Source organism: Colobus angolensis, unplaced genomic scaffold, assembly GCF_000951035.1.
Source record: "Colobus angolensis palliatus isolate OR3802 unplaced genomic scaffold, Cang.pa_1.0 Scaffold79, whole genome shotgun sequence".
Classification (NCBI taxonomy): Eukaryota; Metazoa; Chordata; class Mammalia; order Primates; family Cercopithecidae; genus Colobus; species Colobus angolensis.
The window spans coordinates 6,471,030-6,472,605 of NW_012121709.1; the positions used below are offsets into that span (position 1 = coordinate 6,471,030).

The following is a 1,576-nucleotide window of genomic DNA, read 5'->3' on the forward strand; positions in this document are numbered from 1 at the left end:
GTGGCCAGGCGGGTTCGGCCTGCAGCAGAAATTCATTCACTTTTCCCGGGCTTCGGGCCCGAGAGGGGCCTAGATCAGGAAACAGGCCGGATCCCCCTCTCCCTCAACGGGGCAGGGCGCTGGAGAGGGACGTCCCCGAGACGGAGTAGACTGGCCGCTCGGACGCCCCCAGAGCTTCCCCTAGGGCGTCAGCATTTTAGGCCTCGTTTTGGAGGGCTGAGAGCCTGTGACGCATTATGTAACTGGCGATGAGCGCGCCGGCCGATTTCTTTTGTTAAATCGGTCAACAGCGTGCAGCCGGAACGCTGGAGGGCGACGGTTTAGTTTTGCTGTTTGACCTCCCACGCCCACGGATGGGGCTGCTGAAAGTGAAGAAAATAGATTTGCAGACGCCACAGCTAGTTGGTTATGAAGCTCCGGGCAACAGTGTTAAATAAACTGTCCCGACCTTACATTGTTTTTGATGTTCACAGAATTTACATTTTTTGGATGTTTACATATGAAGTGGCCATCTAATACAGCCTCCCTTTCCCTGCACCCCTCTCACCACCTTGGCTTTCTCCTTTTCTTTGCACTTTGAAACGTTAATGCAGTTGGAAACGTTGCACTTTGAAACATTAATGCAGATTTCACGTTAGCAGGCCCCAGGTATCCTCGTGATCACCAAATCCAGAAAGGCTGTGATTCCGGACAATGTAAGGGTGTCCTTGGGAGGGGGACTCAGTGCCAGGGTTGGAATCCCAGCCTCATCTGTTTCTGTTAATAGTGTGCTGGGACACTAGCCCCATGGTGTTGTTGGGACTGAAATAATATACAGCCTGGGCAACATAGCAAGACCCCAACTCTAAAAAAAATTGGCCAGGCGTGATGATGGGAGCCTGTAGTTCCCAGCTACTTAGGAGGCTGAGGTGGGAGGATCAATTCAGCTCTCCCTGGAGGTTGAGGCTACAGTGAGCCTTGATAGCGTCACTACACTGCGGCCTGGGGGACAGAAGGAGACCTAGTCTCAAAATAAATAAATAAGATAAATGATGTATATAAAACTCCAGCTCCTGGCTCTTAGGAGTCAATACAGGGTCATTGATTTTATTAAAAATCTATTCCGTTTTGTCTTTGAAGAGGCTGAGATCAAAGAATGAGTATCGGTTTCTTCAGGATTTCTCTTTTTTTTGAGACAGAGTCTCACTCTGTCGCCCAGTCTGGAGTGCAGTGGGGTGATCTTGGCTTACTGCAGCCTCTGCCTCCCCAGCTCAAGCGATCCTCCCACCACCTCGGCCTCCCGAGTAGCTGGGATTACAGGTGCCTGCCACCATGCCCAGCTAATTTTTGAATTTTTAGTAGAGACGGGTTTCACCGTGTTGACCAGGCTGGTCTCGAACCCCTGACCTCAAGTGATCCTCTCTTCTGGGCCTCCCAAAGTGCTGGGATTACAGGCATGAGCCACCACCCAGCCAGTTTCTTCAGCATTTCTGACTTTACTCCAAACTGGTTCCTTCATACAGGTTAAGAATAGACCCACCAGCATTTCGTGGGATGGTGTTGATTCAGGGAAGCTCTACACCTTGGTCCTGACAGA

The 1,576-nt window shown here is 50.8% G+C and overlaps 1 protein-coding gene across 1 annotated transcript in view; it reads left to right on the top strand.

Annotated features, from left to right (window-relative positions):
* The first annotated feature begins 353 nt into the window (after positions 1-353).
* The window catches only part of PEBP1 (phosphatidylethanolamine binding protein 1), a 6,373-nt gene continuing 5,150 nt past the window's right edge, over positions 354-1,576 (top strand). The window contains exons 1-2 of the mRNA XM_011928740.1: positions 354-401; positions 1,503-1,575. Coding sequence (XP_011784130.1) covers positions 354-401; positions 1,503-1,575 — 121 coding nt within the window. The remainder of the gene's footprint in view (positions 402-1,502; position 1,576) is intronic.